Source organism: Drosophila nasuta, chromosome 2R (genome assembly GCF_023558535.2).
Source record: "Drosophila nasuta strain 15112-1781.00 chromosome 2R, ASM2355853v1, whole genome shotgun sequence".
NCBI lineage: Eukaryota > Metazoa > Arthropoda > Insecta > Diptera > Drosophilidae > Drosophila > Drosophila nasuta.
In genome coordinates, this window is record NC_083456.1 from 22,958,933 (window position 1) to 22,971,342 (window position 12,410).

General features: G+C 39.3%; 1 protein-coding gene across 9 annotated transcripts in view; it reads left to right on the plus strand.

The window, feature by feature from the left end:
- Positions 1-12,236, plus strand: part of LOC132784990 (TBC1 domain family member 4) — a 39,006-nt gene extending 26,770 nt beyond the window's left edge. For 3 of the 9 annotated variants that reach the window (XM_060790936.1, XM_060790933.1, XM_060790935.1), the window contains 7 exons: positions 5,741-6,486; positions 6,595-6,792; positions 6,965-7,852; positions 8,649-8,791; positions 8,856-9,448; positions 9,512-10,081; positions 10,142-12,235. In XM_060790936.1, the coding sequence (XP_060646919.1) occupies positions 5,741-6,486; positions 6,595-6,792; positions 6,965-7,852; positions 8,649-8,791; positions 8,856-9,448; positions 9,512-10,081; positions 10,142-11,206 (4,203 nt within the window). In that variant the 3' untranslated portion in view covers positions 11,207-12,235. Of the gene's footprint in view, positions 1-5,740; positions 6,487-6,594; positions 6,793-6,964; positions 7,853-8,648; positions 8,792-8,855; positions 9,449-9,511; positions 10,082-10,141 lie in introns of all 9 variants that reach the window. The other 6 variants (XM_060790928.1, XM_060790930.1, XM_060790931.1 and 3 more) reach the window with 5 other exon arrangements.
- The last annotated feature ends 174 nt before the right edge of the window (positions 12,237-12,410 follow it).

Here is a 12,410-nt window from a genome sequence, read left to right on the forward strand (position 1 = left end):
CTAGAAAGACTTTAAAATACTCATTTAAAATAAGTTTGTTATTTGATAAACTATACACATCAAATTACAATTTCTATATATGAAAGCGATATGAAAATGCTACGATTATTGTAAATAGTTTGCTAGAAAGACTTTAGAATACTTATTCAAAACAAATTCTTTATTTGATAAATTATACTTTTATATATGAAAATTGCATTCAAAATTATAAAATCTAAACACAAGAGCTAAGAATATAGTAAATAGTTTCAAGGGTTTCCTAGAAAGACTTATTACTTATTTATTATTATTTATTATTACTTATTATTATTACTTATTTAAAATAAGTTTGTTATTTGATAAATTATACACATCAAATTACAATTTCTATATATGAAAGCGATATGAAAATGCTACGATTATTGTAAATAGTTTGCTAGAAAGACTTTAGAATACTTATTCAAAACAAATTCTTTATTTGATAAATTATACTTTTCATATATGAAAATGGCATTCAAAATTATAAAATCGAAACACAAGAGCTATGAATATAGTAAATAGTTTCCTAAAAAGGCTTAAAAATACTTATTTAAAATAAGTTTGTTATTTGATAAATTTAATTAAATACATTAAATTATTTTTTCATATATGAAAGCGATATGGAAAAGCGACGATCATAAAGTGTTTGCTAGAAAGATTTTAAAATACTTACTTATGTTACTTAAAATAAATAATTTGGAAAGTTATACACATTAAATTAAACTTTCCATATTTGAAAATTTCATTAGATATTTGTTGCGCATTTCTTCAACAATTATATTGCAAATTGTCTAATTTAATTAGCAAATTTTGTTGCGCATTAGATTTTATATCAATCCGAATAATAATGTTAATATATTTGGCTAAAATGTGAAATGCCAAAGTAAAGTTCAAAGCTGTCTGCCAACGCTTTATTAAACACTTGAAATAAATTTGCAAATTTCATGTGAAAATGTTAATTAGAATTCATTGTAAAATCAGCAGACGGGAGCGAAAGATAATGTACTCTCTATATGATATTAAGATGCAGCAATAATATATTATTGACCCCAGTGAATGTATTCGTGTTCCACTCAAATCAATTTGACTCTTGCCAATGTTCAAGTTTAACGAGATTCAGTTAATCTCCAGTGTGTTAATGTTGATTTCCAGCGACCCTTGTTAGCTTTTGAAATAACATATAATCAAATTGCACAACTAATAGGACAATATTATAACATATTATTTAAGCTAAATAACGTTGTCTAAAAATTACTGTTTTAGTCGCATGCTCAAGTAGCGTATTAAATTTAATTGCCATATTTTTCCCATTGCTACTCGAAACATTTTCCTCGTTTTTATATAATTTAGTTCGACTTGTTGATAAACATACATCGTATTTGTGTCATAATTGTAAATTGGCGTTAAATAAACAAAAGCCGGAGTACACAAAGGTGTGTGTGTGTGAAAAAAGTATTTGTTATTTTAATAATAAATAAATAGCTAATTATGAACAGGTTCGACACAAATTGCAGAGCATTTTAAATCGAAAAAGTAAACCGACTTCTGAATATGCAAATATATCTTGAAACTTACAAAAATGATTAGAACCCGCAAAAATAAAAATGATATCAATTAGAATTATTTAGTTGACAACTGTTCAACTGCACTTTTATTTTATTCCTCTATATTATTCATGCGGTTTAACTAACTGCAAATTCAAACAAGTGCTTTGAATTTGCATCGCGAATGGATTTGAATTTGTCATTCGGTTATTAAACATTTGCTCAGAGTTCAATAAACCATTCGCGCTGCTCTTTAAAATGCATGTGGCGACTTTTTTTCCAGTTGCCATTGTCATTTTGCTTTCGCAATGCGACAGACGATGAAAATCAGCAAAACCAGCAGCAAACGGGAAAAAATATGATAAAAAGACATTAAAGTTGTAGTGCAGCCACATGATTGACGACATTTACAACACATTTGACGACTGCAAAGTCAGAAAAACAATATAGCTTTTATACATATGTAAAATCACGAGGATTGTGACAGCTTTAGGAATGGAAATGAATGTGTATATAGACATATATATTGAATTTATTTTATACTAAAATAAACTGTAGTAATGGAATGGAATTGAATGTATATATAATACTAGTATATGTTGAATTTATTTTATACTAAAATAAACTGTAGTAAGCTAGAAATAGCATAAAAGATTGCTATAGAATCAGTTTATTATTATAGCATGAAAGATTACTTTAGAAAATATTTTGAATTGTTGTATCTTATGTTCTATTTTGAATGTAGTACTTTATAGATTTACCATATATAGAATTCGGTATATTTTAGCATTTTTTGGTATATAATTTAAATATGATTTTATTGGAAATGGGTAGCGGAAATTTCGCTGCAACTCTCTTACTTGATTTATTTATAGAATCAGTTTATTATTATAGCATGAAAGATTACTTTAGAAAATATATTGAATTGTTGTGTCTTATGTTCTATTTTGAATGTAGTATTTTATAGATATACCATATATATCCTTCGGTATATTTTAGCATTTTTTGGTATATAATTTAAATATGATTTTATTGAAAATGGTTGACAGGAATTTCGCTGTAACTTTCGTACTTGTTTTATTTCATTATTACCCCTTTCAATTGTAGAGCATTCGCCTCGTCGTTAACTCGTTACAAGCGTTGCATTTTCATTGCCCTCTTTTCGTTTACACAAATTGAGTTTCCATTTTAGTTCAAGTTCAGTTTTGGTTTCGACAACGTGGCAAACAAATTAATAAACACGAAGTATATATATTTCGAACGGGGCGTGACTAAGCCTGAAGGACATTAGCCAGACAATCTGGCGACACATAAAAATGTCAAAATGAAAAAATAAAAACAATAATAAAACCGGCGAATCTCTCTCGACATGTAATTGAAGTTCGTTTTTAGGGCTTGTCATGTTCCCTGCTTTTGAAATGCTGTTGATGTTGCATTAAATATGCATATCGTATGTAAATATCGATGTGAAGTCGTCACATTTAACAAAAAATAACAATAATAATACGGCAAACAGTGCAAACAACAACAACAACAACAACAAAAGTTGACAGCACGTAGACGAGCTTGAGAATAAAATGAAAAGAGAAAAAAAGTAAACGAAATACATACAAAATAAAAATAAATAAAAAATGGAAAAAGGCGTAAAGAAAAATGCGCAAAAAACGCGAGGCGAACGTGACGTTGAATTGAATTCCTGTGAAATATTTAACAACAAGAAAAAAGTATGTGCTCATATGTGCATACAAGTGGATTTTGTTTGTAGCTTATGTATATGCATAGATACTATGTATGAAAGCCTTGATTTACCCTGTAAACATGAGCTAGATTCTAAAAGGGATATAATTAAATGACAACACTCAAAATTAATGCCTGTAATTTAAATTGTACTGTAATACTGTATACCGTAAGATATACTGTAATACAGTATTTTATAGCTGTGATTAAATCATACCAAGCTGCTGGGTAATTTGCAGTCGGATTCAAATTGAATTTCTCCACTTGATTCTTATATTATTTTGGGGGGTAAACATGAAATTATGGAAAAAACATATTTACTGATGTGAACACACACAGTGTGTATGTATATTAGAAAAATATATGTATATATTTGGCAGTCAGCACACGCGTTGCCAAGCGTGTCCTCTGTAGATACAAATGTATCTGTTGGATACTCAATTGGTCAACGCGTGACGTCACGATCACTCAACCAGCGGCTGATCAGCTTTTAGCAGCGACATCACAGAACTAAATAATTTATCTCAATTTTGGTAGCCAAGTGCCACCAGAATGAACAAATTTAGCACTAAACCTATGCTATTTTTACCAATACCAATTAGTTGGGAGAGAGCATCGTCAGTTAATGTGCCTCAAATGTATCTCAAACGATAGACGACGGACGCATTTCTATGCAGACAGCTGCTTAATTATTATGCACTGACATTGGACTTTGGAACTTTCACAGTCAACGATGTTTTTCTTTTTTTTTTTGTTTAATTTCACTTGATTTGCACTTTTGGCAGCATTTCAATGCCGCACAATTTGGGCCACACACAAACAGGGCGGCCAATAGATCAGCGAAACTGAGAGCAAACTGAGAACTATGAGAAACAGCTGACGCTTCTGCTTCTGAGTGTTGTGGATGCCACAAACTGCGCGCGAGATTCATCATCAGGTGTTGCTCCTACAAACTATGATGCATTACTCAGAAATTTCGCGAGAAACTACGCAAAGCATCGCAGACACGATGTCTGCACATGAGTAACGAACGTGATACAACACTTGACGTATAATTTCTCGAACAAACTCATTTCAAGTATTTATACGGGATATGGGAAGAAATTTCTTAAATAGATGAGAATGTGAAGAAGTGCTTGAATAAGCTGTTTGTTTGTTAAGAGATGCTTGGAAATACAATAATAATAGAAAGATAATAAAGAAATCAATATTTACTGTTATAAACAGAGCTATTAACTGTTTGGATAAATTTGCTGACACGTTATATAATTGTTGTAATATAATTTAGATATAGCGAAATATGATAGGTTTTAATTGTAGAATAGATTTTCAAATTATTAATGTGTTCAAAAATATAGAAAAAATATATATTATCCAATTTAAATGGTTAGTCTAAAACAAAGTTAAAGATCTTGAAAATAAATTTTATTGAATCTAATTGGTAACTACAAAACAACGCTAAATATCTTCAAAAAGTTTACCTTTTATATGGATAGCTTTTCCTACAAGTCTGAAAAATTAAACTGAAAGTCGTAAATCTTATACATCTATTTCAAATACTCGTGATTTCAATATAATTTCAATTGAATGTCGTACCTCATACATTTTTAATTGAAATCCTTTTGACTCCAACTTAACTTTGTCTGAAAGTCGTAAGTATAAGATACTTCCATTTCAAATCCTTTTGATCTGAACTTAGTTTGAACTGAAAGTCGTAACTCGCAAACCCCTATTTCAAATCCTTTTGATTTCAACCTCAATCCACTCGAAAACTTTAACTTTGAACATGAATTTAAGTTAAATCCTTAAGCTGTTGCTGCAGTCTCATTAAGCAATTCAAGTTTGAAAGCGCCAACTTCTCAGATATTTATGAGCTATGAGTCGTAAAAAAAGTTAATTTAATGCAGATTCCCTTTACATCCCCCGGCAGTGTCAGTGTCCAGTTTTTGTCGCCCTTAAAATAACATAATCATAACATAACGTAACCAAAGTAAATCAACTTTGTCGGCGGTGTCATGAAATTGATGTCTGCAATTTCCAAAAGAGAGCAGAGAGACCGAGACACACAGAAAAACCAAAACCCAAACCCAAACCCGAAAAAGCGAGAGCGAAAAACGAAAAGCGCCGCTTAAGTGACAAAGTCGTAAAAAGTGTCATAAACTAAAGACAAAAGTCATAAAACTGAACGGGATGACAGACCGGAGACCGGAATCGGTCCGGGACTAAGGCAACAACCAAAAAAAGCGCAGTGAACAATGGCTGCCAATGTGGGGACTGCGGGGAAATGCGGGGTGGGGAGCATGTGCATCCAAAACTGGCCATTAACTTCTGTCTGCTGCATGAATATTTGCCGCATGCACTGTGCTGACTGTCATAAACATAATCATTACTAACTTTTGGCATCGCTCTCTCTCTTTCTCTCTGTCTCCCTCTCTTTTTAGATGGCCGAGCTGATGCATCAGATGAGAGATCCGGCGCATACGCTCGGCGGCTCTGTGGGCAGCATACCACAGAATCTGATTGCCAGTGGAAGTGTTGTCGGTGGTCATGGACACAACGGTTCACTGAACGGATTGCATGCCACGCCCGCCACGAATCTGAAGATGAGCGAAGCGCTGCGCAATGCCCAGCACGATGCTAGTCCCAATCCGGTGAGCAGCAAGATGAAGGCATCCAAATCGTATACGCACGGTCTGAGCAGCTCCTCGGGCACTGTCAACATTCCCACATCGACATCGGCGCAGAGCAATTTGTCGCTGCTCGCCGACATCTCGCCGAATCACACGCACTTCTTTGAGGTGATGTACGTGGGCAAGATACGTGTCTCGCAGAAGCGTGTGCCCAACACCTTCATCGACGATGCCCTGCCCAAGTTTAAGGCGTATGATGCCCAGCGGCTGCGACTGTTGCAGAATCGCAAGATGTCGCTGAGCAGCGAGGGCGGTGTGGGCATTGAGACCAAGAGTGCGGCCAGCACACTGAAGAGTCACGAGCTCAAAGAGGAGGACGAAGAGGAACACGAGCAGGAACAGCATCCAAATGCGCAGCCGAAGCCAGAGCTACAGTTGACGGGCGCGGAGGCGGATGCTTTGCCACAGCCGCTGGAGGAGAACAAGGAGAACAAGTCGCCAATAAAGCGCATGTTGTTGCGCGGCCAGAGTCAAGTGGATATGGGCCATAAGGAGATGTAAGTATTGTCGAGAAGTTGTGCTCTGTTTTTTTTTGTCGAATTGTGCTATTTCCATTTGTGCAATCTTCTCTACTGACACCCCCCACAACGAAATTGTAATGCAAGCAGCTCGGAGGAGCAGCAGCAGCAGCACCAACTGGAGGCGCCCAATGTCATTGTGAACAAGCAGCCCACGCCGCCCAGAGAGGAGGCCGAAGCGGCAGCGGCAGCAGCAGCAGCAGAGGCTGCGGCGGCGGCGGCTGCCACAGCAAGTGGCAGCGGAACAGCAGCTGGTCAGCTGCATCCACACTACGCGCTGGAGAAGTAAGTGGCGACCACGCCCCGAGTCCACGCATGCCTCTCTTTTTGTTTGTGTTCCCGTTTTCGTTTGCCTTTGAGTTTGAGTTTCGCTTGTGTTATGTTCACCTTTAGCATGTCCCGCCTGCAACTTTTGCTCACTTCCCAGTTAACTCTGCTCTCTTGTCTCTTCTTACAGCATCCCCAAGCTGCGAGATCGTTCCGCTTCGCAGGGCACAATTCCACCTTATGCGGAGCAGAATCGCACCATGGTGTTTTTGGTGGGACGCAGCGATCTTCGCTTGATCTCACCGGATCGCAAGCAGGTGCTGCTCTACAAGGACTTCAAGGATGTGGCCAGCTGTGTGCATGGTCAGAAGTCACTCGATCACTTTGGCATCATTTGTCGCGAGCTCAACAACGAAGGCTACATTGGCTACGTGTTCAAGTGCCAGTCGGAGCATGTGTGCGATGACATTGTGGCCGCCATTGCCCAGGCTTTCGATACGTGTGCCGAGCAAAAGAAGAAACAGGAGACACAGATATTTAGCTGCGAACATTGCCCGATGTTGTGGTATCACAAACTGTGCACCGATGTCGAGGGTTTGTCCGAGAAGAAGACGCAGGCAATGATCTGGCGTCGCATCGCCACGCTCAACGAGGACGAACAGGAGATGGTGTGGGCCAAGTACAGTGGCTCCGAGAAGACCAACTCACCGATGGCCGAGCAGAATCAGTTCCTCATGATGCTGTTGCGTGCCCACTGCGAGTCGCGGCAACAGCGCCACGTTCACGACACCGCCGAGAATCGCTCCGAGTTTCTCAATCAGTATTTGGGCGGCAGCACCATATTCATGAAGGCCAAGCGCTCGCTGACCAACTCCTTCGACACGCTGCTGAAGCGCAAACCCTCCAAGGATGATATTGCGGTGCCACCGCACAATCTACGCGACATACGCGAAGGATCCGCCGAACCCATCGGCAGCGAAACCCCGCCCGAAGGATTCCGTTCACGCTCGAACACTGTGGGCGCCAGTCCCAGCAACAAACCTACGGCAGATCAGCTCAAGAGCCCCATGATGGATATGTAAGTCGAAGAGAATATATACATAGAGTAGCTAAGTCAAACTTCCGAAGTGAATAGCTCAAAACCCACAGTACGACTCAATCTATTAACTTTTTTTTATGAGGACTAAAAATTTCATAACCATCTGAGACGTTTCCTTTGTTTAGTAAACTTGATAAGGGAACATCATTAATATTAATTATATGCTGGAATTGAATCCAGAATCAAAACCAACCAGCATTAAAAATAATCTAGATTAGATGTCATATTGGTATCCGAAAACTGGATTAATAAAATTGTATTACAATAAATATATTTCTGTATTTGCGCAATGTAAGTCGAAGAGAATATTATGTATAATTCCCTGATCTAACCTAATTTTGCTATGATGAGTGCAAAACAGATATTATGAGTCAATTTTCTAACATTTTTATCAGGACTAAGAAAAGTTTCCCAACTATAGAGTATTAGTTTGCAAATTTTATTATTCATCAATTCTCATTTAACTCATTTCGAAGCCATGGACAAAACCGATTGGGGAAAATGATTATAGTTTGCTTTATTAAAGGAAAAAATATATTTTAGACCATTGCATTAATAAGCTTAAAGTTTGAATAGGAAAAAGCGTCGTCATGCATTGTTCTGCAGGATTTTAGAATTAAATTTTAAGGCAGCATCTAAATTAAGAAACATGCACAATAAAGCCTGATTAAGATTATATTTGTTTATTAAGTTGTTTAAGGAATAAAGAATTGAATAGAATAGTTAATATTTTATATGTCGTCAAACTAAATATATCTTAATATCAACTTTACAGCTTCATCAAGGTGGGCAACAGCCCTAAGGAGGCGGAGACGCATCAGGGCTCCTGGCGCCAGGCTATACTCAACAGCGTGGTGACACCCTCGAAGGGTTTGGAGGGCGAGGCTCCCACCGAGTTTCTATCGCCCATGCGCAAGCGTAAGTGCCACAATTTCCCACACATAATCAAACCACAATAGCACTTTAATCCTTGTCTCCACAGCTGCCAAGCGTGGCAAACGTGATGCTGCCGAGCTGCGGGAACTTTGGCGCACCGCCATCAGACAAACGATCATGTTGAATCGCATGGAGACGGAGAATGCCATGTTGCAGGCTCGTCAGAATGAGAACGAACTGAAGCGTATTAAGCTGGACTATGAGGAGATTGTGCCATGCGACAAGCAGCTCATCGAGCGCTGGGAGCAGATCATTGAGCGCAACTCTATGCAGATTGGTAACAAGAAGGATCCCAAGGTGTTGCGTCATGCCATACGCACTGGAGTGCCGCGCTCCAAGCGTGGCGATGTCTGGACTTTCCTGGCCGAACAGCATTCGATGAACACAGCGCCAGTGGACACGAAAAAGTTTCCCAACTATAATACACCTTATCACACGCTGCTGAAGCATCTAACTGAGCATCAGCATGCGATCTTTATTGACTTGGGACGCACATTTCCCAATCATACGTTCTACAAAGATCCATTGGGTCTGGGACAGTTGTCGCTGTTTAATCTGCTGAAGGCCTACTCCATACTTGATCCCGAGCTGGGCTATTGCCAGGGCCTGGGCTTTATCTGTGGCGTGCTGCTGTTGCATGTAAGTGGCGTCATCTAACGCATAGTTGAATGGAAAATAAGTTAACTAATCTTTGCTTTTCAGTGCGATGAGGCGAGCGCCTTTCAGCTACTCAAGCATCTGATGTTCTGCCGCAACATGCGCACCAAGTACCTGCCGGACATGAAGAAGTTCCAGCTGCAGCTCTATCAACTGTCCCGTCTAGTCAAGGATCATCTACCCGATCTGTATGTGTGGCTCGATCAGAACGATGTCTCACCTACGCTGTATGCTGCTCCCTGGATACTCACCGTGTTTAGCTCACAGTTTCCTTTGGGCTTTGTGGCGCGCGTCTTTGATTTGGTGTTCCTGGAATCCTCGGATGTGATCTTTAAGTTTGCCATTGCGCTGTTGTCGGTGCACAAACAACAGTTGCTAGCACGCGACAACTTTGAGGAGATTATGGATTACTTGAAGACGGTGGTTCCCAAGATGGAGAACACGTGCATGGAGCAGATCATGAAGCTGGTCTTTACGCTGGACATTGGCAAGCAGTTGGCTGAGTACAATGTGGAGTACAATGTGCTGCAAGAGGAGATATCTACGACGAATCATCACCTGGAAATGCTGAATCGCGAGAAGTCACAAAATCAGCATCTCGAGCAGCAGCTGCAGGTGAGTTTATCGATTATATTCTACCGATACCATGCTAATTGGTATCTTCTTTGTTTGTAGTTTGCTCAGTCATCGATTGCACAGCTGGAGACAACGCGTTCGTCGCAACAAACGCAAATCTCGTCGCTACAGTCGCAGGTGCAATCGCTGGAGCTCACCATACAGACGCTGGGACGCTACATTGGCCAGCTGGTCGATCACAATCCGGATCTGGAGCTGCCCAGTGAGGTGCGGCGCATGCTGCAGCAGCTGGATGACTTGGAGCGGCAGCGGCGCAAACCGATCTTTGCGGAGCGTAAAATTGGCAAATCGATTTCTGTCAACAGTCACTTGGGGTTTCCACTCAAGGTGCTCGAAGAGCTGAGCGAAAGAGACGAACATGGTTCGCCACAAAAGCAGAAGAAGGAGAAGACACCTTTTTTTGAGCAATTGCGCCAGCAGCAGCATCAACTGCAAATGCAACGCAACCACAACCATGCGGCCAATGGCCATTTGACAAGCTTGGAGCAGCCACCGCAACAACAGAATCCAACACCACCGACACGTCCCAATCGATTGCTGGACAATGCCAGCGCACGGAGCGTCATGCAAACGAAACTGGATGAACTCAAGCTCCCAGAGCATGTGGACAAATATGTGGCGAACATCAAGAGTCCGCTCGAGGTCGATTCTGGCGTTGGCACACCGCTCAGTCCGCCCAGCACCGCCAGCAGCCACAACAGCAGCAGCAGCCACAACAGCAACAGTAGCAACAGCATCAGCACTGGCAGTATTTTCAGTCGCATGGGCTACAAGACAACGCCTGCCTCCCTCTCGCCACTGGCACCACGACAGAGCTACATTGATGCAATTGCCATTACCACAGCCCCGGAAACAGCACCGATGGAACAAATGGTCACGGCGACGGCAGCGATATCGCTGGAAGAGGCTGCCGAGCCAGAGCCGGGCATGCATCCGTTGAGCATGGTCGGTGGCGATGTCAATGTCCGCTTCAAGGGCACCACACAGCTCAAGTCCATACGACCCGTGCATCATATGCGAGCCATCACCTTGTCCGGAGTGCCAGCGGTGGGCAGCAGTGTGGCGGAGGCGGCGACACCGGCTGCGACGACGGGTCGCAGCTAACGGTTCTGATTCATTGGCAAGCTGCTGCGGGGCCTCTACAAGGAGCCCATCATGGAGCAGACGACCTAGAGCTAATGCTTAACAGTACAACTTGGTTGCGGCTTCAACAACAACAACAACAGTAAAACAACAAGAACTAAAAGCTACAAGAATTTCATTATGTTGCATGTTGCGCACAAATTGTTGCCATAAAATTTACATAGAGTAATCGAAATGAAAAATGAAAACTACAAAAAAAAGAACGCTCCCTCAAAATTACCTAATCGTTATATACAGCCCCCCCGCCCTGCTCCCCCCACATATATATTAGATATATATAATATAGACATGCTTATATATATATATATATACAGAAGTACTTAGATACATGATATAATTGGATAAATGCTTTTGCAACAATTTTATAAACATGAATTGTGTGTGGTAAACAACAAATCGAACTTAATCGATGCTTAAGGAATCGCTAAACAGAGTCTCAGTCTCAATCTCTAGTTTCAAGTTTAAGTTTTCACAATTAATTTGTATCTCGAATTTAATTAGTTTTACTTGTTAACTTTTATGTTTCTTTAGTTTTAGTCCAATTAGTTTTTAAAACAAAACACTTAAGCATAATTTGTATATTTCTATTTGTTTTTATTGTATACCTATGAAATAAATGAGAATCCCACAATGATATAAATATTGAATGAATTCCAATAATATATTTGCATGTTTGTGTACATTATATAGTAGCTATCTAAATTTCGAAATTCTCTCTTCTTGGACCTTGGATTAACTATATTGATTGTTTAAATATACGTAAAACAAAAAAACAAATACAAAAGAAAATCGATAATATGTATGTACTTATATACGACAAATTTAATAAAACAAAAACCAACAAATGCTTCTTTGTTAAGTAAATTGCTTAGCTGGACTGTCGTCATAGAGTTCATGCAGTCCAGAATTCTTGTGTAGCTGATTTGTGTTTAGTAAATGAGTAAAAAATCATAAAAAAAAACGATGCAAACAATAATAAATGCAATAACAATTATTTAATCTATATAAAGTCTTTCACTGGAATTATATTTATAGCTCTAACGATATGAGCTGATATGCAATAGATTTTACATATTATAGAGGCGCTTTACAAGGGTTTAAAAACTGAGCTTATTTGTATTTTATTGGACTATAATAAAAAATCATATTAGATAAAGAATTACTT